At 49.4% G+C, this 22,717-nt stretch overlaps 1 protein-coding gene across 1 annotated transcript in view; it reads right to left on the bottom strand.

Moving 5' to 3' along the window:
• The window catches only part of LOC128278705 (protein sevenless), a 36,906-nt gene extending 15,963 nt beyond the window's left edge, over positions 1 to 20,943 (bottom strand). Inside the window, exons 1-3 of the mRNA XM_053017438.1 lie at positions 20,812 to 20,943; positions 20,452 to 20,511; positions 4,114 to 4,176 (exon numbers count right to left, since the gene is read on the bottom strand). Of these exons, the coding sequence (XP_052873398.1) occupies positions 4,114 to 4,176; positions 20,452 to 20,511; positions 20,812 to 20,943 (255 nt within the window). The remainder of the gene's footprint in view (positions 1 to 4,113; positions 4,177 to 20,451; positions 20,512 to 20,811) is intronic.
• Between the last annotated feature and the right edge of the window lie 1,774 nt (positions 20,944 to 22,717).

Raw genomic sequence — 22,717 nt, 5'->3', positions numbered from 1 at the left:
GAGAGAGAGAGGACGCGTACGTGACCGTAGCGAAATTGGGACCTCCAGGAATGCGTAGGAGTTTTTCCAGAATGGGGGAAAAAGGGCTTTCAGTACACCCCCGGGTTTGTATTTCGACAACACAGCGCTCAGTTGAATGGAACGGAAATTTAATAGACAATTAGGCGCAGCAGACCTGGGCAGGCAGGCAGGCAGTGTGCTGGGTGTGAATGTGAAGTAGCTGCTGGTGACGTTTTGCTGCGCGCACACATGTGCCCGACACATGTTCCCCCCATCCGAGAACACAGCAACAATCGACGAATTTACATTATGGGACGGACACACCAAAGTATGGGCTGGATCCAGCAGCAGAGCCAGCAGCGGACGAGGAGATCGACAATCGCGCCGGGAGGGAGTCGATGAATGGATTCCACCAAGCTGACGGCCGGGTGTGCCAACCGATGATGGGCAGCGCGATGCAATATGGACACAGCACACGGGCTGAAAAGTCCCGGGCCTAACGGAGGAAAACGATTGTCAAAGTTGGCCACAAAGCCACACAATAATTTGCAAATTTCTTTGGGACTTCGGACTTGCAAACGCTCCAATTCTTCCTATATAATATTCCCTGTTGATGGTACTTCGCTTCGCTCAAGATAGTCGATGAAGCTTACACCATGCACATCCCAAAACAACCTGAGACCATAACCTCCAATTAGCCAATTGCGAGTGCTTTCGGTCGGGTTTGTGCGAGGTTGCACTCCGCTCAGATGAGGATCAATTTGATTCCGGAGTGAAGGAGATGTGTGACCCATGTTTCGTCCATTGCTACATATCGACGCAAAAATTCCGATCTGTTACTGCTCAGAATCCTCAACCAATACTTGGCTTTTTTACGACTGCCAACTTATGAGTATGGGTATCATGAACAGCTTTTAACAGCTTCCTTTTGATGGTTTGTTTCTAACCGAACAAAAAAACACGGTAGCGCTATTTATGGGGCCGGGGCCCGGAACTTTTCAGCCCGTGTGTTGAAGCTTGCGATCGGTCGACAGAATTGAAGCGCTGTGGTGCATTCCAATAGTATCTTACTCTGTCTGGTGGGTGCATACGGGGATAATAAAATCCCGACGAGGGCCTCTTTGCTGCTGTAGGACCGAGCACCCTCCGAGCATCGTAAAAACTGAAGCCCAAGCCACCAAAAAACTGTAAACATTAACACGCGTAAACTCAGGTCCGGCACGCCACGCGACACGTGCACACTACCGGCCATCCAAACATGCCCACAGCTGGCGTGTCCCCCGCTGGATACACCACTACCGCCACTTTTCCCGATGAAGGCGAACTACCAGAGCAAGTGGATCAACCTCTCTGCACGACGCACGGCATGCGTCCTCTCCTTTGGTGCCCGTGTTGGGTGCGCAGTGACAAGTACCGACGTCGTCTCCTCCTCTTCGGTTATTGTTTTGCGCACCCAACTTTGACCCCGCCACCCGCGGCCGGCCAGCGTATTGCGCGTGCGTCGCGCAACCGCAAACTAATTAGACGTCATTAAAGAGCCATTATTGCGCCGCGCTGTAAGCACAGCCAAGTTGTGTCATTCCGCGGCCGCCGCCGCCGTCGTCGGATTTCCGTGCGTCGAATTTGTTGAATTCATTTTTTATTTTAAACGGGGGCGCGTGAAAGTTATTCCCTGGATCCGGGGGTCTCCGCCAGTATCGGCAAGTCACTCTAGGATCTTCAATCAATTCGATCTCGACGGAGCCCACATTGCCCCGATCGGTTCCACTCGGTTCCACCGAAGTCAAGCCAAACATTCTCGACCGACCGTTTGAGTATTGGCGCGTGGAAGTCATTCTAGGTTCTGGTCGGAACCTTATATTAATCCAGCGGCGGACTTTCGCAAAAGGTATTCCTGATCCAGTTTCTCTCGATTGGATGGCACCCGATTCGAGCGAAGAGCGATGACTCATAGACGAAATCGGACGAAAGTTGAGCACTCTTGGAGCAGACTGGCGTCATGTCGATGATATCATGCCGCAATCCGGCTAAGGCCATATCATGCGTAAATTTAATTACGTTTACGCGGCACATTCGGTGACATTTTTCTGGGTCTGGGTTTTTTTTTTGGGAGGATCGTAAAACGCGCGCGCCTCAGCAACGGGCATGCCGTGATCGAGCTCACACTCCAGAGGATTGTGAAACACACACAGCAGGGTTGAACAATTGTACGGGCGGGGCGGGGTGCGCCGCAATTACGGTGTCGGTCGGTGTCGGGGGGCACGGGAAATTCATTGGAGGGGTTCTCGAACTGAGCGAGCGCGTACCGCTCGCGATCCGTTCCGGTCGATTTTACGACCGAAGCCAAACATCCTCGAAGGGGGACACCAACACCGGACGCAGAGCTCTGTTGCTTCGATCCGAGGGAATCGCGGCAAAAGGACGCCACATTCACAGACGATCGGCGCTCATGGGCGATCGATGACTCATAGGCGCGTCATCGCCAGCTTGGAGGACACCCTTTGAGAGCGTGATTTCATCTTGCAGAAAGATTTTGGGCCCAGATTTAGCTATCCATCAACTCCACCTCCAGATTTTTGGTATCAACATCAAGACTTTTTTCAATGAAATCCCATGTTTGTTGGATTGAAATGAAACTCAAACTGGAACTTGCATTGAAATGTAAAGTTCTGCTCGCCAGGTGTGTACTAAATGAATCCACTCTTTCCATCTCCAATCATTATCTGATGGAGAATTTACTTCCTTTTCTGTTAAAGCTCTACGATCGCCCAAGAACAAGCTTCCAAGACAAGCGATTGGATGCGATTCCTGTAGCCGGTTTTCTTCAGCAGGTAGCAGAAAAGCAACGATCCCCGCAAAACGTCATTTTCAGACACAAGAGTAAGCGACAAAGTCCTTGTTTTTGACATGAAATCATTTACCTTACGTCAAAACAAGACGGGGTTGTCAAAAAAGCATAAATCATAAAACCAAAGCTAGACAGCTAGCTCCATCTGATAGATTTGTCGGGACAAGACTCTCCTGTAGTGGAGAGAAAATGCCACATGTTTCCTCAGTTAATCTTGTTACGCCGCATTAAGTAAATCCAATAAATACGGCCCCGGTACGTTCGTCTAAGATTTAAAAAAATCAGGCCAGCGGACGGACGGGTCGAGCAAACTACTTCCATGTTCCGATTTAATTCTTTAGTCCGGTTGTCCGATGACTCATTCAATACGATCATTCCGCGTTGTTGAAGATGCTGCGCTGAATAAAAAACATGTAAACCGCGGACGTGTAATATTGATAGTGTGCGCGATAAGCTGCTTGCGCTATCATCGCTCTTCCCCATCCGCGAGGATTATGAAACGCACAATGCGGTTCAAGAAAACAAACTAATGTCCGCGTGGTGTCGTTGGACGGGTTGAAAACCAACGGCCGCCCTCTGCTGACGCCGTGTGACCCTCAGAGTTTACAGTTGACGCGCGCGCGCATTGGACTATGCTGCGCCTGGGGCTTACAGGACTTTCACCGGGCAGTGGGCGAAACGCAGCAACCGACCGACCGAGAACTAAACAACCTGTTGGCTTCCCGCCCGTCACTGCAACAGGTACTTTCGGTCAACGGACACACACAACCGAGAGAGGCGCAGTGTGTGCGGTACTCTCGAAGGCCGTTCCGGAAGATGGAACCCTTGCGTAGCCCCGGTCTGGCCGGAGCTACGCATGAGCTAGCAACTCACATGTGAACGAACACCCTCCCCAGCACACCTGGTCCGGGGGTTTGATGGTTGGCTTTCTGGGACGCCTTCCTCTCTGAGATATTTTGGAATTGCAGGGACCAACCGATTTTGAGGGTCGTTTTAAATGTTTTCTGGTGTTACCGCGCCTCATTTGGACATTTCCATTTTCCCCATCAAGAAGCGCGGTGTAAAATTATTAACGCCAATAAATGTCCAAGCATCGAAAAATATTAAGTCGTTTGTGGACCAAATGAAAAAAAAAGAACCTTTCGTGGCGCACCCTGTATGCTCAGGACCATCTATCTAGAGGTGTCGGTCCTCAGGGACTTTCCGGCCCATGTGTTAAGCCAGTTGTGTTCTACAAGAATTATGCTTTAGGTAGGCGTACTTACCTGCTTTATGTAGCAATCGTTGCCACAGCTGACATCAATGTGCTCGGTAAAGCTCGTTCGGTTCTGGTGTCCGGTGGTCCGGGTCCGCAGACGATGAAGAAGTGGTCAAATCGACCGGCACAGCACGGAAGATACATGGAACGATAGGGAAAAGAGAGAGAGAGAGAGAGAGAGTAGAAAGGTTAGACTGTTGTAATTCTTCCATTCCGTGAGGCGTTACGACATCAGATATCCCCCGTGGACACAATATCCCCGACATTTGCACAACGCGCAGACGAAGATGCCCAAAACGAGATCACAAGCCTCTCTTCTCTATCTCTGGGTCTCTCCGTCTCCGTAAATACGGTTGTATCCTTTTTTGTATCTTTTTTTTATGTAATGGTTTTTCGGTAATGGGTTCGGTCCGTTCTTCGCTTTCGGGTGGTGTCTCTGGATTGACTCTGGCTTGCACTTTCGAGTGCGCCCGCGCAAGTGAAGCGCCGCCGACGGGTTTGTCTTCATAGGGAACTGTCTGTGTATGTGACACGATCATGTAGATTTATGTAAACCGGGGTGGTGGTGCCTGCTCTCGAACACTCGGACGCTTTTTCACTCTCTTTCGCGTTTGTTTACGCAACAAAAGTTAAAAAAGGTTAAGGATGCGCGCTCTTGCCTTCGGTGACAACGGCGACGACAACGACGACGACGACGACAGGATGAGATGATGTTGATGTTGATGTGGTAGCAAATAAACAATAACAACTCGAACTCAGCACGGCGCCGTCTGGAGGGCGGCGGCGGCAGCCGGTCGTGGTCGGTCCGTTATCGGACGCGGACCGGCATCATCATACCCGACCGGAGTAGTCAATTTCTCCGGCATCCCGTTGTGATAGATAACATGTCCTGGAACGATACCTAGAGCCGTATGGCCTCTCTCCTCTTCGCCCGTCCGCATTAACCGTCACTTCGCTTCGGTTCGTCCAGATCCCATTAAAAACGTCCACCACCACCACCGGTGTGTTGCCACCGCATTTAGCGGAGCTTCAATGCTTCCTTTATAGGTCCTGATGCTGTTGAGAGAGCAGCAATCGACCAGCCAGACAGTTATGCTAGGAGGATTTCACAATTTTTTACATCCCTAATTTAATGGTTTCAGCAACCCCATAAGCTTCCGGATCCCACGTTTGCTTGGTGTCCTTTCGGTGGTGTCTATGGATAATAACAAATACCCCCATCTTTTGTGCCAAAAAGGGAAACAAATAAAAAAATTTCAATTAATGTTATCTAAACGGATTCATTCTCAACGTAGACCCCGATTACTCGTAATTTCGCAAGGACCTGCAGCCTCGTTTTTCGTCCAGAACTATCGTGAGTTTGAGATTCACGCTTGAGAACGCCAAGCGATTTGAATATGTTCAAAGAGCCTCAATAATAAGTAAAATTTCAACCCTGTTAATGCCGATACACAATTCGTACATCTTCCCCTACCAAACAACAGTCTCTAATCAGATATTTAGACCGGGTAATACGAGTCGGGTGTGCTGCTATAGAACTAAATACTGAATCGGTTAGTCGAATTAGATAAACGTCAGACACACCAGAATAGGTTAAGCTGCCCCCCCCCCAACAAATCACAGCAAACCAGAGTAGATAAAAAAAAGAAAAACGAAGTAAAAAAAAAAGAGCACGATATTCGATTTTCGATTTTTTTGTGGCTTTATGTTGCCTTACTCATGTCACTCACTTATTCGGTACAAGTTCAGTTATTTTAAATAATCAGTCAATTTTTGACAGCTGTATTCCTTGAAGGTGTGTTTTGGCTCATCTTCGATTTTTCGATCTATTCCAAAAACATGGATGACAAGGAATCTGTATCAAGTTTTGTGTGGAAAACAAAATTAAGAGCACGGAAGCATCCCGAATGTTGAGTGTGACTGCTGTGGGCCCAAAGCAGCGCTTATCAGAAAAATGATCGTTGAAAATGTTCTCAGAGGGCCGAGAAGATGTGAACTCACGGAAGGGCAGAGTTCGATGGAATGCCTGGTTTTTGCTCAAAACAACACACTTATAATGCCAAAGCCACCGCCAAATATTCCCCAGATGACTGGCCCCCCGTAACTTTGTTTTCCGGAAACTGAAGGAGCCCGCGAAAGGACGACGGTACCGCTAAGATTTAGGAGATAAAGACGGCACATCGGCAAGGAGGAGCTGAACAAGATCACATATGGTAAAATGATTTTTTGAAGTGCTTCAAGGATGGGAAAAACGCTGGCACAAGAATGATGATGGGGATTACTGTAAAGGGAACAAAATAGATAGATTCATGAACAAAAGCAATATTTTTTTTAAAAAACCCCAAAAATCGCGAAACCTTTTTAACACACCTCACGGGACCAACGGTTGGTGCGCCGCCACCGCCCGGCTTGCTAGAATTGAGCGCCCCCCGTAAGGAGTGTTGCTACTACAAACACTGATTGAAACCCCAACATAAACCGCATATCACCCCGGGGCTTCCACACACATTCGGTGACATAATCCCGAACCCGAAAGCTATAAGCGATGGGCCGGGCGATGAATGAAAACCAATGGTGGTGGCTGGTGGTGCTGGTGGCACGGCGTCCCGTCGTGCGTGACCAAACGGCGGCAAAAGCAGTAAAAATAAGCCAAGTCAACCCAGCAGCAGCAGCAGAGTGCAGTCGGTGCAGCCAGAGCCAGACCAGGCCAAGGGTTGAAAAATCGGACAACGGAAAACAAACGGGCAATCGGTCGGGCGCCCGCGAGAGGGGGTCAAATCATCAGCACCAGAGTCAGAGCGGAAGGGTTCACCCCGCTCGTGAACCGAGACGAAAGCTGTGCTGGTGGTGTGCGGCGGCGGCGGCCCTTTCCGTTCCGTCATGAAGCATGAGCATTTAAACCGGGCCGGAGGGAGGGTGATGTTGGTGATGGATTGGTGCGTTTATGCTCTTTTTTTATGCTCTTTCCGAAACCGTCTGTACACTCTGTGTGTGCATTCATTAGATCCCGCTGCCCGGAAGTGGGGTGGCTTCCGGATGGGGCCGCCTCCTGCTAAACCGTCATTAATTCAAATTGAGCAAATTGGTGTCCTCGCTCGCTGGCTGGCTGGGAGCGCGCACAGACCCTTAGCAGCCAGCCAGGCAGCCAGCCAGCAGCAGCGCGTGGTGGCACCAAAATACCCGCGCTAAGAGAGAGAGAAAGAGAGAGAGTGAGAGAAAAAGAGGAGGATGGTAGGAAATATGAGCCCCGCCACTGCGAGGCATCGAGTCAAAACAATCGCGAGAGCGATGCGAAGGAAACCAGACTCAAAATGACCACCAGGAATCATTGCAGGAAGCGTAAACAAATGCAACCAAAAAAGGAATAAAACAAATCGGGACGAACGGAGAGAATGTGTGTGCAGGGAGAGTTCAATTGGATGCAAAACTGGATCGGATATCGGAATATATGCCTCCCCGGAAGAATGGGCATCTATTATTCGGAAACAAATCAGTGCAAACAGTGGGGGGGGGGGGCGTTAAGGCCGTTGAGACAACCTCCAAATGTCCAAAGTTCCAAACGTCCGAGTCCATACATTGTAGAGAGGCGAGAGAGGCTTGACCACCGGAGCATTCGTTAAAAGGCAATTAAAAACATAAACCACACAGCCCCCGCCGGGTAGCGTCATCAGATGCACAGTTGCAATGGCGGAGATTCATGCATGGGGTGTGTGTGTCAGTATCACCTCTACGGCCGAGAAAGACGCGCTTCGCGCCGAACGATAGCGTACTCTGTACCTCCCGTACAAGAGAGCCGAGCCCCAACAAGTGAGATTGTCACACTGTGTTTTTAATGGGTTTTTAATGAACTAAGGACGGAGGATAGGTGGGTATGGATGTGGAGCGGAGAGAGGTAGCAAGGTTTCACTGAGGCGATGAGTCATCGTACATTCCTCACTCGCGTAGGTTCGAAGATTCGGGGGATCGCCACTCCGAAGCTCGCTTATACCAGAGCCAAGAAGTGTTCTGTAACCCAACTAAGTACAACAAAAGACGCTTTTGGCCAAATGACAGCCCGCCGCCCCAAATTATGTTGTAGTTGTGTTGTTTTTAGTTTTTTTTTTCGATGGATCTTTAACCGATTTTTGGTAGGTATTTTCGGATTCCTCAACTGGACACCACCTACTAACGAAGCGTACACCTGCTGCTGTTGACCCCTGTTATTGCGGGAAGAACTTCCCCAACACACGTTTCGACATTACCTTCATGAGACCTCTTTCTCTCTCTAGGTCAAGCAGAAAAACAGTTGTTATGAATCAAACAACGGTATGATAATTTTGAAGACCTAGATTTCTACTTTTTGTACGGAATGTTGCCCGAAAAAAAACTTCAAGCAGACTACTGTCAACAAATGGTGAGGGGGCAAATACTTCGTTGTAATACTTCGGTAGCAGAAACCTGCCCAAGTTTCCCAAGGTTAATGGCCACCAAGACTCCGAAGAATTTATCCGGAAGAGAAATTCTCTGCTCTTGTGGAGAAATTCGGGAATTACTTGATTTCCAATATCTGAGTCCCAGAATTCAGGAATTGGACATCGTAGGTTTTTGGGTGCGTCGAAATCTTCATCGGAGCAGGGCAAAATATAGTATGCCACAAAAAGTTAGTTGATCAATGTTTCTGAGCGTCGTTTACATTCCCCCTGGTGTGGGGTTCATAGTCACAAGTAAGCCAGCGCTACACTCCAGACGTCCTGGCGCTGACAATAGATCCCCTCAGAACTTCCTTCCCGCTGTTGATCCCGAGTGCCGTGTGTCAAAGGTGCCATTAAATTAGTGAACAAGTGTCACCTACCACCACACACACACACACTAAGCCAATAAACGATAGTGAACCACGTGCCCCGTTTGACGGATGGGAACATAAAACAAAACAAACGACTTCCCGGGGCCTGCCGGACCGGACCGATCTATCCGCCGCTGTCGCTGCCACGGTGTAATTAGCAACCGAATCTGGGCCCTAGAGAGGCCAACGTATGACGCCCCCGCACATCTCCTTGTCCTGTCTGTCATTCTCTTTCTCTGTCGCTCTCTCGTGTAGCAACGAACGACAAGTGGAGACGGGGCCGAGATCGAGAGCCTTGCTAACCAATTAACTAATCAACGCGCGCGCGACGCTGTTTGTTGTGGACCGAGCGACCGCGGCGAGATGGAAGAGCAGAAGCCACACACTCCACTCCACATACTGTCACCACCACTGGGGACTGGGGAGGCCACAACCTACCGGAGGTGGTTGAAATTAAAATAATGCGATCGCAGCGCAGCAACCGCAAAATGTGACAGCAATTTTGATAGTGAAAGAAGCGGAAGCGGCGGAAGAAGTGAGAGAAGTGGAAGGAAACATGAAGAGAGAGAGAGAGAGAGAGAGAGAGAGAGAAAGAGAGAGAGAGAAAAAGAGAGGAAAAGCGAACGTGCGAAAGGCGTAAAGCAAAGAGAAGAAAACGGAACGGAACAACACACAACCGGAGAACAGAGAAGGAGAAGAGCACGCATGTTTGCGGCGTGGTGAGCGGGGTGAACACGCCGAACAGGAAGAGGAAAGGCCGCCGCCCCCCCGCCCCCGGACAGACAGGAGGAGATCGGGATCAACCATAAAAACAAAAACAAAGTGGACAACGCTGACAGAAAATGAGAACAAGTGCGCGACCCTCTGCCGGGCGGCCGGCGGCCCCCTGCTCCGACACACGCAGCGCGGAGGCCCTACTCACCCACGCACCTCTCTCTCTCTCAACCAAAGCCCGGTCCGGTCAGGCCGCCCGGCCGCTCGTCGTTATAAATTCTAATTGAGCCTTAAACTAAACCTCCTTCCGGTTGCAACAGCAGCCATTCACGAGACACACACACACGGCGGAGGGTGCGCTGCACTTGCGGTGCGGTGCGGTGCGGGTCGGGTGGCGCGGCGGCGCGGAGTAACCATTTTTTTTTTGAATGTTTTTCATCTCTTTACCATTGCGCGCGCCTCTTTTTAGTGTCGAATTACTCTCCACATCACCACTGGCTGGTGGTGAGAGGCTGGCCAGGCGGTGCGCCATCATCTGGTGCCGCGCGCGGCGTGTGCTGCGATGTGTGTATGTGTCACAACACGCACACATGCAGCCCGCTCGTTTGACTGCAACCACTTGCTGGCCCCGATCGCCGAGCATCAACCACCGGCGAGAGTTGGGCCACCTGTTGGCGTTATGACGAAGAGCGAGAACCAGCGAGCGAGCGAGCGAGAGAGAGAGATTGCAGAAAATCCGAGAACTGAGCGGGGGTCTGGGGAGGGCTTGTGGTGTGGCCGATTACTGGCCGTTACAGAATCTCTGGACGGCACGCAGCTTAATTCCTGTGCTCCCCAAACACCACAGGAAGCTACTTACTGGGTGCGCGGTAGTTCTCGTCCGTAGATACCTTCTCTACCCACCCCTACCTACTACAGAGAGGCTGGCTCTGTGTAACCGATTTATCGATGACCCCGCGCATGCGAAGGGCGTCAGTTCGAACCTTGAAATCACTTTAAACACGCCGAAGGTCGTGCGCGCCATTTCTTCAGAAAAAGGCTCGACCTCTATAAAGGGCCTAGGCTCATCAACAGCAACATCAACGCCTGCCATTAGGGCGGCTATCAGCGATCTGTTTTTTGGGGACTGATTGATTATTCCGAATCCACCAGAGGGACAAGAGTGTTACTCACTCACTGAACAATGAAGTACTTCGCGACCTAACCGCGCGACCTGAGGAAAGTCTTCATGTTGACAGAAGCAGCAGAAAGTTAGGCCGGGTTAGGTTGTGTAGGAAAGTATGAAAATCTTCCGATGTGCCTTGCCTGCCTGAATCATGTATGTTTTCATATAAGGAGAAATAGAGTCAATGGATTAGAGATCACGAAGTCTTGACTCTCGTCGAAGAGGCTCTGGAGTCTGGGGTGTCTGGGCCCGAGAAAACGGCGTCGATTTGTCAGGCAGCCCTTCCTATAGCTCTCAGAAGTATTCTTGTGTTGCGCAGATTATTTTAGTTGATTGAAGCAATTCGTTTAACCTCTAAGTAAGGTCTTTTCTCAGTTCACGACCAAGGACCAACGATCGCATATTCGGTTGGCTGACTGGTTGGGTATTCTTGACTGGTAGGGTAAAAAAACTTGACGTAACTTGGCGTGAGAATAAAAAACGCCTTTTCTTCTCGGATGATGTTTAACTTCCGTTTAATTTTGAAAGGCTTTCGGGTCAACAGAACCCTCAGAAAGCTGGCTCCAGAAACTTGGCAGTTTTGACAGGCCAAAAATTGCCTCTAGACCTATAGACAATAACACTCGTCCGTTTGCCATGTTTATGGAGAAAAAAAATGAAGCTCAACCGCAGAGAGTTTTAGCAGCCAAATGCCCATTTTTCTTCCAATGGATCTACTTAGAGGGTGCTCTGTTGAAACTGTGTACTGTTGAGGGATAATTTTGGAAAATTTAATACGATGAACACGATCTTCCATTTGCAACAATCGTGATGTTTTGTTGCTCTCGGTTAGTTGACAACATAACTTCCCATGAATAACCAAACATAAAGGCACTTCGTCCATTTCATAGTTTCAAAAACCACAGCTTAAAAAAAATGCATCAAAAATTAAATTTTGATTATGAGTATATGTTTTACCATAAAGTTTGTGCATCGCGTTTCACGTGACACACAATCTTTTTCAGATGGTCGGGCCTCCGGGACCTATGGCAACAGCTCTGATGCTGATAAGATACTTTTCAAGGATTTTTTTTTGCACATTTCGGGTGGTGGACCTCGGCCATAACTTGACGAATATTATTTTTCAAATGCTACAACTGCTGCAGGGCTTATCAGACATAGGTTCTAGTCAGACAGGATCTTTTACGCCTAGCCCTACAAAAAAAATTGGGCTCGTCGCTGAAGAAAATTTTGCTGGAAAAATTTGCGTTCTCGAATGCCCACTATTGTAGTAAGTTTTCATAATTTTAACACGTTGGTTCTGTTGGTTAAACGATGCCCTTTCTAAAATGGCATACGCTCAACTTACCAGTTTGACACCGTTTGGGTTGACGAAGATGTATTCGAATACTGTGTATTAGTGCCACAGCCCTGTGATTTCGAAACTACGAAATGGATGCGACCCTGTCAGTCCCATGATATTAATGCATAATTATTACACTTAAATAAAAAAACCAATCTCTCTCTCTCAGTTGCTGTGCAGTAGCGATGTACTTACATTGAAAACTTGAAACTAAATTCAAAAGAACGCAAAAACACATATTTTTCCACATACGACTTGAAAAGGTTCAAACGAAAACGCTTCGTTTCGCTAGCCACTCTTCTGTAGAGACCAAAGAATTGACATAGGGGGTGGTGGGTTCGGTCACCTGCACAAACCGACTTTCACTGATGCCGTTAACAAAAAAAAAAAAACAAAACCACACACTCTCAGAACAAAAGGACCAGCGTGTGTGGTTGTTTGTTGTGCAGTGATGCGACAACACAATCCACTGACCTGTGGACCGCAGAAATATCTTAGCACTTGCATATCTATTAAAACCAAAAGCTAACACCCCACAGGCACACAGCAGCAGCGATAAGAGAGCTGCACACAGAGCTGCGTGGTGTCGTCGTCGACACTTGGGACACTTGGGACACTTGGGGTAATTAAAAAGTAGTAAAAAGTAAGTAACAAGGAAAACCGCGGCCTTTCCATTGATTCGCGCGATTTTCGCACGCGGTTATCTGCAGCAGCAGCAGCGGCAGGAGCATCCCTCGACGACGACGGCGATGTTTGGCCTTCATTATATATAGATAGAAAAGGCAACGCGAAACCTTAAGCCGGGCAGCGATGTGTCGTGAAAAAGAAGAGCGCTGGTGCTCTCTGTTGCAGTAGCGTCTCGTAGAGGTAGCCACCACAGCAGCAGCGCAACCACCGAAACCCCAAAACACAGCCGCCGGCAAAAGGAAGAAAGCACTCCTTGTGACGCTCGAACGCGGACTACCCACCGGCATGAGGACTTCGGGCGGTGGCGCAGCGCAGCGATAAACACAAACTGGGCACACGCGGTTTTATTTATAGGCGCGCAAGATGGCGACACATTCCTGAGCACCCCCCCGTCTCGAAGGTGAGGTGTGTGTTACTAGCTGGCGGGGAGGGTGCAGGCGATAATGACGATCGCGGGGGCTCATAATTTCAATGATGTATTTGGTCGACAACGGCCACAACACACGCCCAAACACTGCACAGCTGCAGAGATCGGGGAACGGTCGGAGAAGTGAGAAGTGTCGGAACCGCCCAATACTTCGTCACCCTCAAGGAAGCCAAGTGGCACCAGTTCTCTTTCTCTAGATGCCCCGCCGTTGAGCGAGCATGAGATCCGGATATATAGGAGATACCGAGAATCATAGTCCTTGTTCTGCGCCACTGGGAAGAAGATGCTGGGTTTGTATACCTATACCCTAGACTCTAGAACCATAGAGTGATCTAGACCTGGACGGGCACTGTGCGGATCTCCCGAGGCCCAAAACCTGTCTTTTTGGATCTGTTTGTTTTAACACAAAGAAGAGGTGTTGTGTTGAGTCGTCACTGTATACCTAGCAGACCCTAGGACCACAGGCGACCTAGACCATAGGCAATGCAACACACGTCACCGTCAGAGGCGTCACACTTTGTTTTGACAGAAAGAAGAGGTGTTGTGTGGACTAGACTTTGGACTTCCGGCGAGCAGCAGTTCTGAGAGTGGCTCCACAAGACCACCTGTAAGGGACCTACTCCTCGGCATCGACTTACTTTAATGGCCTACTCCCGGAGGGTTGCTGGTTGAACTTCGTGAATCTCGTGGTCATGTGGAGTTGACAGACCTGAGAGTTGCAACAGACCTAAGAAACACACGGTGGCGCGACCACCGGATAGTAGCGCAGTGTTTGTAGCCTCTTCCTCCTACACACCTATCCCCACAACACACACACACCCTCACTTACCCTCCCTGACAGTTTAGCTCCACACACAGAGAGCGCTCGCTCCACAGCGACGGCGGCGGCGGCGGCGTCGTCGTGCGTTTGTGACACAAACAGTGTTTGATTGAGATTTCCGTGAACTCAATTTGCATCCCTCCCACTCCCCCTCCACCCAGTGCCCCTCTAGGTCCCGCTCAGAGCGGACGGGGGGGGGGGGGAGATTAATAGGGATGGTACACAGAGCCAGCAACGAGAGAACGCGGCGCGGAGCAGTTTTAGAGGTTCTCGCCAAGTCCGGCGGCGGGATTCCCTTTGCAAATCTGCACACACACACACGCACGCAATCCATGATCACGTGTGGGTGTGTGTGTGTTGGCTGCAATTTATGTCATTGTTGTGCAGAGATCATAGGAATGCGCGCGCGCGTGTGATGAGCCCGGCGTTCCCCCCACCAAAAGTCCAAGTCCTACATATTTGAATAACAAATGATCGGATCTCCAACTCCCCCTCCACCTCCTCCTCTGTTGTTGTTGTTGTTGTTCAACCCCTTGACTCGTTTGTTGTGGCGTTGCCTTTGCTGGTGTTTGTTCGGTGTGCCCGAGAGAAGCACTTACAATGGTTTCTATTGTGTGGCGAGGCGGCGAGAGCTCCAGCCGTCCAATAATCTCTGGTCGGGCTCTACTGGACGGGCGGTCCAGAGCGGGCTCCCCGCGTCCACGTCCGGGGATCTACTATATCTTCCAACACGCCACGCCACCGCGGAGTTCCAGAACCTCTCCCAATCTCCCCAGAGGGTTTATAGCGCGTTCAATCCGTGCCTAGATCTCTGCTGGACAACACCCCGCAACACACCACAAGAGTCCGTATGTGTCCGTATGCGCGATAAGCCATCTCTAGAGCGCGCGCGCGCGCTCTCTCTCTCAGATGATAACTCGCGCGGGGCCGCGCGCTGTCAAAACTTGACGGATATTCTCGGACCCGGAGACCAAGGGCTGCCGCACGAGAGAGGGGGCCGCCTTCACCACAATCCAGCAGCGGGGTGCGTACACTACCGGCCGCCACGAAGGGGTTGCGCAGGTCATCTCGCGGAGCGCGCGCGTCACCGATAGGGATGGACGACGGCGACTCCATGTCCATTTTTTTTGTTTGGGTCTTGGGACGGAGCCTGTGATCATCGTCGTCATCGTTGTCATCGCCGTCGCCGTCAGCAGCTACGTACGTACACGCTCGCTGCCACCCCCCGATAAGGAACCGACGGCGGGACCAGACATCATCGAACACACTCTACACCCGTTCTAGCACCGTAACCGGGCGTCGGTCGGGGTCGCTCTCACAGAGGACCACTAGGGGAAACCAATGAGGTACGCGCATAACGTGAACTATTCCAAACTACCCTCCGGGTTATCGCACTTCGAGAGTTTCTTGTAAACGATCCCACACGGACACGGATGTCGATCGCGCCGCTGAACGAACGATCTATCTGTACCGGGGTCGGTGTGTGTCGGCGGTCTCTCTCCACAGACCTGCGCCTGACAAACGGGAGACCACAACCAACACTAGGTTGATGGACTCATCTGTTCTGCCATTTGGGCCTCAGACTATATCTCCAATTAGTTTCGTTTTTCTGGTCCAAAGTCCAAAGTCCCAACTAAAAAGAAGTCCACGAATGTTACGAAAAAACGGGCTCATATACCAGGGTTTAAAACTCGAAAACCGAATTGTTATAAACTCTGATGGCTCCCTAAGTTGTCCAATTTGATCTTCCTGATTATGCCTTGCGTTGGCAACACTGACTTGTTTTGACATCGGGCAAAGGAGTTCAACTCGAAACGAAACATGTTTCAGTCGAGAACTTACGTTTAGAAAACTTCTGAAAATCCCAAACCCTGCGCTCAAGCTGAAACCAGCTACAGAAACGCATCAAATGCTTGTCAAAGCGCTCTCTCTCTCTCTCTGCTCTGTGTCTTGGAAGTTCGATTACCTGGGGAACTACAAGAACTTGTGGACGTAAATGCTACACGCAACTTGCGGACCCTGGGAAAGATCCAGAAGGTTGGAAACATATGCTGGGTGCCACACATGAACTGACACAAACGAAAGGCAGGAAGGAAACCGAACCGAAACCACAGGTGAGCCACAGGTGAAATTCTGTTCGCCAGGTACGAAAGCAAGTCAATTCTCCATCACACATCGTGATTTTTTTCCGAATCCGAAAAACCGAAGAAAAATTATGGGTCAGCCCGTTGGGCCTTGGGACCATCGAAAACTTAGACTGCAATATAGGATCGATATAAAATAGAGTTTATGTGATTTCTTGGAGGAAAACATCCCCTTTCATACTGGAATTCGAAAAGGTATTACAACGACGTGCTAGAAGATGGTGGTGCCGCTCGAAAAGGGCTGAGAAGCCATAGAGAGCGGAGCGGGCGCCACGAACCAACCGGTGGCGTCGTGGCAGTGGCTGATAAGGCGCCCAGGAGCAACACCAGAGGTCACGCACGACTACCAAATGAAAATGTTTCTGTTGTGGGGGAAGCGCGAGCGCGCGCGACTGATTGATTGACGGTTGGAGATCTTCAAACGGGGTCCTACTTTGCTCCTTCTCTGCGGTTGACTGCGAGTGTCCGCGGGAAGGACTTACCGCTCGAAGGATCCCAGAGTGGTGAGTTCGCCGAGGGTTCTCGTGATTACCTCCGGGGCTATTGACGGAGTTCCCCGTCGGTCGGTCAACTTCGGGAAAACGTCGGTCGGAGAGGCGCTGTAGTTCCCAAGGAGCCGCGCCCCGTTTAAGGACTACATTTTTTCGCTGCACCGCCTCGCGACCTACTTCTACTACTCCAACTCCAACATGACGCAAGACTTTTCGACGTCAGACCACCCGACGAATCGCCAGCCAAGCTTCAGAAGTAGAGTCCACAGGGGTTACGGTCTTCTGGGGCTTCCGCTTCCGGTCCGGACGTAGAGCGTGACGTAGAGAACCGGGGATTCTCGTATTTCCGGAATTCCGCACCAAGACTTCTCTCGGCGGGGACAACAATTGCAGCCTACTGTGAGCGGCGCCGCACCAAAGACAGAATCGTGGCGAATCAGTACAGACAGACACATGCACACACACGCACGGTGCCGTGGACAGAGTGGAGAAGAGTGCAAAGTGACGTCCGCGGTGCATCCGGTGTGCGAAATACGAATGGGGAGGCCAACGGTGGGGCGGCAAGGGTTAAATATGAATGCACAATGAATGAAATAACAGCCGGATATTTGCTTCCTGTGCACAAGCCCCCCCTCCATCCAATTCACGGACATCTCAATCACCCAGATGGTTCTCTGTCTCTCTCTCTTGCTCTCTCAATTTCTCTCGCTGCGTTCTCATCTAATGGCAGTCGAAAGAGAAGCTGGCTTGGCTTGGCTTGGTGCGGAGGTCACAACAACAGGTGGTCTCTGATGACGGGTGGCGCCCTGGCACACCCGCCGCAACACCCTCCCTCGGAGAGCAACAACAACGTGAGCTGACACAGCCACAAACACACCGACAGAGCAGACAGAGTCTAACAACACGGCTCGCCGTAAGGACCTCGCTGCCGCTGATAAGCTCGACTACCACCACCACCACCACCACCTCCGATAACGTTCACAGAGAGCTCTTTCTAATGGACCGATCGACAAAGAGAGCAAAGATGTTGAAGGGTCCGCGCGACCGCGTCCTGAGAATCACCAAGACGTCGTGTGTGAGACAATCAACTGACTGACACCGAAGAGTCAATCGAAAAATATCAAGGCCTACTTAAAAAAAACGGCGTCCCCAGGTTTGTTCCAAATTTCGAACGGTATTGTCCTCTATGAAATCCGCAACAATCTTGCTTAAAAAATAGCTAGGATATTCTTTTGTTAATCTTGTTAATATTAATATTCATCTCCCGGTTGCTTTCTGTAACGCAGACATTTTTCTGTCTACTAACAATGCCGCTGGAGGAGCCACCAAATCAAACCGGAGAATTGCGCTAGGAGCAACTAGTCGCCCTAAAACACGACCGATCTCTTTTCAGCTTTACGAGGTGTGTTTTCAAAAAGTATTGATAATTTTACTATCTTTGGCTAGATTTATTTTAAACATCTAAATTATCCTGATTATCTTGATTTTTAGAATAATTATCACAGTATCACTACATTAATTTCTTATATTAAAGGAAATCAAATAAATCAACTATATTTGATTCAATTGAATTGAAACAGCTTAAATTAAATCAAATCAAACTGAAGAAATAATAATGATTAAAAAAAATATAAGAAGTTTCAGTTGCTGAAAACACTATTCAATATGGTAGAATCTTTTTACTACAAATTATCAAATTCAGTTTAAAACTAGTAAATTGAATCAACCCGAAAACTAGCTTAGTTATACTAATTCTCAAATAAACTCTTAACTAAGATAGAATAGAATATAATTAGAGATAATTGTAGTTAAGTTAGTATAAAAAAGAAACGAATGTCAGCCTATCCAGCTCAAAGTCTCTACAATACATGAAAAACAAAAATTGATAATTTCGTTATTTCTGCGCGAATTTTCGGCCCAATACAACACATTACTGATGCCAAAACCATATTGGGTGGTCGCCTGAGACTTGTTTCCTTGTTCCGGAAACTGAAACGGAGTCCATGAAAGGACGTCGCAAAACGGCATCGTAGAAGAGGAGCTGAGAACAAGATCACAAAAAATGATTTTTTGACGCGCTTCAAGGGTTGGTTAAAAAAACGCCGACACGAGAGTATCTGATATCCGGATGAGGATTACTTTAAAGGAGACAAAATAAATAAAAAGGCGGATAAATAGTACCTTACAGCACCTTGCGCCTGAAAGGACCTGTGAAAGGAGACCATCGCTATTTGCCATATCCCGTATCCCGTTGCCATGGATGCGCGCAACGGAAAGGAGCAATAAAGCAACGACGAAACGTATCGATCGAGATCGAGTGTATTTCTGCTCCTCCTTCTACACCGATCAACAACAACCTTGTTTCCTTTGCACCTGCCTTTCCTCCTCGCGCTCACTCTGTGAGGGTGGTCCCCGCACCGGAAGTGCCTTATTAGTGGCCTGTTTGTGTCACTGGAACAAAGCGACGGTACTCGGCACAATTGCCAATGCCTCTCGATAGAATAAAAAACAAAAAAAAGCACTTTGCGCTTTTTATTGGGTATTTTTTGGACAACGGACTATGGACGAGGGGGGGGAGGGTATTTGCAACAATGTGTTGGCCTCGTCTTTTGCTATTCTCAGAAAATGGACACTTTTGTCCCCGACGAGGAGACCTGACGCGTCTTTTACTATTTGAGGGTACCGTGAGGAGCTGGAGAACTTTTCGGCGGACCGCATCAGCAAGGAATGGTATTTTCGCGCGTGCATCTTCTACACAACACCTTTTGGACCTTTTGCTGTGTTTACCACCGCGCGCTCTCTCGGCGCGCTGTTGTTGTGTATTGTTCTATAATTTATTTTCCTTTTCTTGGGTCCCTGAGCGGGAACCCAGCAGCAGCAGCAGCAGCAGCAGGACGGTACGGCACGGGTGTGGTGTTGGTGTGCTGCTGCTGCTGATCAGCAGAGATCACACTCTGTTTGTTGGGCCTGTGTATTTGTTTATTTTTTCAACCGTTTTTTCCTTTTTTTTGTTTGTTTTGGACTGATTACGCGCGCACCCGCGATGTGGCTTGGAACCGTCGGGATCGGGGATCGATCCCGGGGGCGCAGCACTAATCAGCGGGAAGGAAGAAGAAAAAAACCGTTGAGGAGGGAAGAGAGGAGTGTTCACCTCGCTCTCTCTCCGAGGGCTTCTGGGGCGAGGCCGCAACTAGTAGTCTCGCCGCGCGGGGAAAAAGCTATCTAATCGCGGGACCGGGCCGCCGGGTGATTAGAGATTTTGGTCTGCTGCTACTGCTAGAGTCGCTAACCTATAGAGCACAGCCCTTACTCACAGCAGCAGCAGCAGCAGCAGCCCAGACAAAACTAACTTCCTAAGCAAGCTCTTCCAGGATGTGGCAGATAAAACGGGCACAACAACCTCGAGGATACACCGGAGCAGAGATCTGTGACCCTCTGAGTGTGAGAAGTGTACGTAACGCGGTGTCCTTATCGCGCCTCTTGGGTACCTACACTTGTACACTTCTATCTTGCGGGATAGAACTCTGGGACTCGGGGGGTCTTTGGCCCTTCGTAGTCCGAGGTGTCCGATCCGGACATTGGTCCGCCGCCGATCACGATCAATCGGGCTTTTCTTTAGTACGTGGGCTTCGAGTTAAGTTGTGGAGCTTCCTTCAACGAGAGTCCAGTCCACACACTCAAGATTGAAAGGAAAGCTCGAGGACTCGCAGAGGGAAGCCGGAGAAAAACTCACCTGATCCGGGCAGCGGTTGATGCATCGGTTCACCAGCTCGTGCACCGCCCGCGTGTAGTCGTCGTCGTCGTCCTCGTCGTCACTACTGTCCTCCTCCTCGTCCTTGGCGGGCGGTAGCTGCTGCTCAGCGGCGGCCGCCGCGGCTGGTTCATTGTACGGCTCGATTGGGTCGTCGGTGCCATCGAACGGCTGCTGCGGCGGCGCTTCCGGTTCGTGCGCCAGGACGACGACGACGGTGGCGGCTGATAGAAGAAGCAACAGCAGCACCGACGGCGAAGGCGATGAAAGTGTTGATAGTGGGACCGTTGATCGATGGTAGGTGGCGGTTGAGGAGGGGGCCGGCGGCTGTGGGCGGCACACCTTTCGGTTGGCCGTCGGGGCCCGGCCCGAACCGCCAGCACCCGGGCGGCCACAGGACATCGGTAGCCGGCGCCGTGCGGCGGCAATGGTGTCCTTCTTCTTCTTTTTCACCTGTTGTCGTTGTTCTCTCATGTTTTCAGGAGCTTTTTGACGCGTTACACTACTAATCGACACACACACACACACACACACAGCAACGCAACACTCTACGCCGCCGGAAAATGCGGCACACAACGCACAACAACGGGACACAACAGGAGCAAAGGGCGCACGAACACGAGTGCACCGGACGAGGAAAGCTGCACCGGCAGCACCATAACGGGTCCTTTGGGACGCCTTTAGAGCGCGCTTTTCCTTCGACTGAAAATTCACCAACTCCGGCTCCGATCGGAACAGGATTTTCTCCACCCCCCGAGAGCGAGGAGCAACTTCCGGCTGCCGGTTTTATCCTCTTCGGCAACCACAAGCGCACACACTATACACAAACACCAGCTCACTGATCTACACACACTGATTGGTTTTTGTTCACAATTCACAAATATGCAAAACACACTTTCAGGCCTCCAACACAGCCATTCTTTATTCTTCGCGTTTATCAGGATGTGGATCAGAATCACAAGAAGCCCTTACAATGAGTCCTTTCGCGGCGAACACACACTCAACACCACTCAACGAGAAAAAAGAGTGCTTCGGAACACACTCCAACACGGATTTCCACTACTCCTTTCGAGCTCGAGCTCGAAAATTTCAACACGCGTTAACGGACACGGCGGACAATGATCGAACGTTCGCATCACCACAGATCTGAAATCCGAATGAACTTCAAATCTGGTGTCCGTCGGAACTTAAACCGTCGTGTTTACCGGAACTCGTGTCCGAGCCGAACGCGAACACGATCGCGAACCCGAACGCGAACCGAACCGAACCCGATCGTGCGATCGTTTCCGCACGGCTTGCACTACCGGCCACCAGGTGTCGCTCGGGTGCTATTCGTATCGCTTCTCGCTACTCTCGGCTCGATCGTGTTTCATTGTTCGTGTTTCATTTTTTTTTTGCAAGAGATGAATGTTAGACTATTACAGCTCAAAAAAAGAAAGTAAAGAAAGTAAAAAAGTAAAAGAAAGTAAAAAAAGTAAAAGAAAGTAAAAAAGTAAAAGAAAGTAAAAAAGTTTCATTTTTGGGATGATGACGCATAACCCAATAACAAGTCGATAAGGTAAAAATGCAAAACCATACGGTACGATCTCGATCGATCTCGTTTCCGGATGCAAAGGATACACACAACAGGGCACAGGGCAACATCAACAGATTTTGTATTTTATAAATTGGATCTTTATAATACATAAATGCTTGGTTACATAAGAGTACAGAGATATTCCACATTGGGATTACAGCTATTTAATAATTCTAGGGTATGAAAATGACAGAAATGAAAATGTTTCGTTTTAAATCATGAATAGATTTAAATCGAAACGAACAATTATTTGTTATGCCACATCAGCAATAACTAACAACATCTTATAACTAGTGAACTTTCAAAACTTCATATAATTAGCTCTCGAATTTTTGGGTGGATAGAATGATTGCATCTGTTGATTAGGCCTTCTTTTAGTTTGTTAATTTCGAACGATAGCCTTTGCGGACCAGCAAGCCTTAGGACGAGATTTGTTGGTGTTCTCCAGTGTTAATTAAGGATCATTTTGACAATTTTATTCAGTTGGATTTGTACGGACTGGAAGTTAGTTTTGGATTTTGGATTTAACATTTCTAAGTGTAGACGATAGTTAAGTTTATTGTCCACTAGCAGCCCTAGGTAACTGATGTGAGAAGACCATGATATATTGTGATTATCTATAATGATATTTGGTCCAGGTGGGGGGAAAACCTCGCTTGCTGAATCGATATG

This window comes from Anopheles cruzii, chromosome X (genome assembly GCF_943734635.1).
Source record: "Anopheles cruzii chromosome X, idAnoCruzAS_RS32_06, whole genome shotgun sequence".
Taxonomy (NCBI): domain Eukaryota; kingdom Metazoa; phylum Arthropoda; class Insecta; order Diptera; family Culicidae; genus Anopheles; species Anopheles cruzii.
Note: the sequence above shows the minus strand (reverse complement) of the source record. Positions and strands in the feature narration are given on the sequence as shown.